The following is a 1,062-nucleotide window of genomic DNA, read 5'->3' as shown; positions in this document are numbered from 1 at the left end:
GACAATCTCGGCATGGTCGAGCGAGTAAATGGGATAGACAATCGAAAAATTTGGCATGATGAGAGATGCGATAAAATCATGGGTAGCGATGGCAGCATGTTTCCACCGCACATAATAGAGAACACGAGCGAAATCCTTTACGTGTATTCTCAGGAATTGTGCAGGGGTCTACCCTTTCATTATACCGAACAAGTGACCACCTTTGGCATACCTTCTCTAAGGTAAAGCTGATTTGCATTCAATACGTCAATGCAATCACACATGTGTACAAAAGAATATGTAATATTATTTAGAAAACTTTAATTAATTAGATAAAATATATTTTTTGTTATTCTTAAATAATAATTTATTTGTATTCGTTTACTTATAATTAAATTACAATATTTGCATCTATATAATATAATTAAACGATCTTGTTTACGGACGGATTTTATATATTTATTTCATTTTATTTTATTATTATTTTATAAACAAATATCTTGTGAAATAAACTTGTTAATAAGTTCTAGTTGTAAAAAAACCGTAATAGCTTTTACCTATATGTAAAGCTGTAGATTATAAATTAATTGAAGATGAAGTTTCTTTATACACATGTCCAATTTTCTTCCTTCCTCTCAGGTATAAATTCACACCGGACGCGTTCAACTATTCGGACACGCAAAACAAATGCTTTTGCCCGAAAGTGAACGGCTTAAGAGTCTGCCCACCCACGGGACTCTTCAATCTTTCCGCATGCAATTATGGTGTACCCTTGCTCTCGTCGTTTCCACATTTTTATGGCGGTGACAAATCTTTACTGGAGCAGATAGACGGCTTGAATCCTCGACAGGAAGATCACGAGAGCTACGTAGATTTACATCCGGTATGTCTGGACGCTCTATCCCTTAAGTATTATTATGTAAATAGCTATTTGATTGTCGTTGATATTTAAAAATATCAAAAGTATTAACAAAATGCCACTAATTAGCTTTTAAGAATTAATTTTCAAAGTATATTATATTTTATAATTATGTATATATTATATCTAATTTTAAAATTAAATATATATAAATAATAATTAAA

At 31.4% G+C, this 1,062-nt stretch overlaps 1 protein-coding gene across 1 annotated transcript; it reads left to right on the top strand.

The window, feature by feature from the left end:
- The first annotated feature begins 6 nt into the window (after positions 1-6).
- LOC115238891 (lysosome membrane protein 2-like) lies at positions 7-947 on the top strand. The gene is made up of 2 exons (XM_029813083.1): positions 7-221; positions 619-947. The coding sequence occupies exons 1-2, from the start codon at positions 13-15 to the stop codon at positions 929-931; spliced, it is 522 nt and encodes a 173-aa protein (XP_029668943.1). The 5' UTR covers positions 7-12; the 3' UTR covers positions 932-947.
- Positions 948-1,062: the final 115 nt, after the last annotated feature.

This window comes from Formica exsecta, unplaced genomic scaffold, assembly GCF_003651465.1.
Source record: "Formica exsecta isolate Colony F162 unplaced genomic scaffold, ASM365146v1 C16381179, whole genome shotgun sequence".
Taxonomy (NCBI): domain Eukaryota; kingdom Metazoa; phylum Arthropoda; class Insecta; order Hymenoptera; family Formicidae; genus Formica; species Formica exsecta.
Note: the sequence above shows the minus strand (reverse complement) of the source record. Positions and strands in the feature narration are given on the sequence as shown.

Bases quoted from the DNA above. Each gene is read 5' to 3' on its own strand.
- LOC115238891 (XM_029813083.1), top strand. From the start codon at position 13: ATGGTCGAGCGAGTAAATGGGATAGACAATCGAAAAATTTGGCATGAT. The intron at 222-618 runs GTAAAGCTGATT...CCTTCCTCTCAG, and splicing joins TTTGGCATACCTTCTCTAAG to GTATAAATTCACACCGGACG.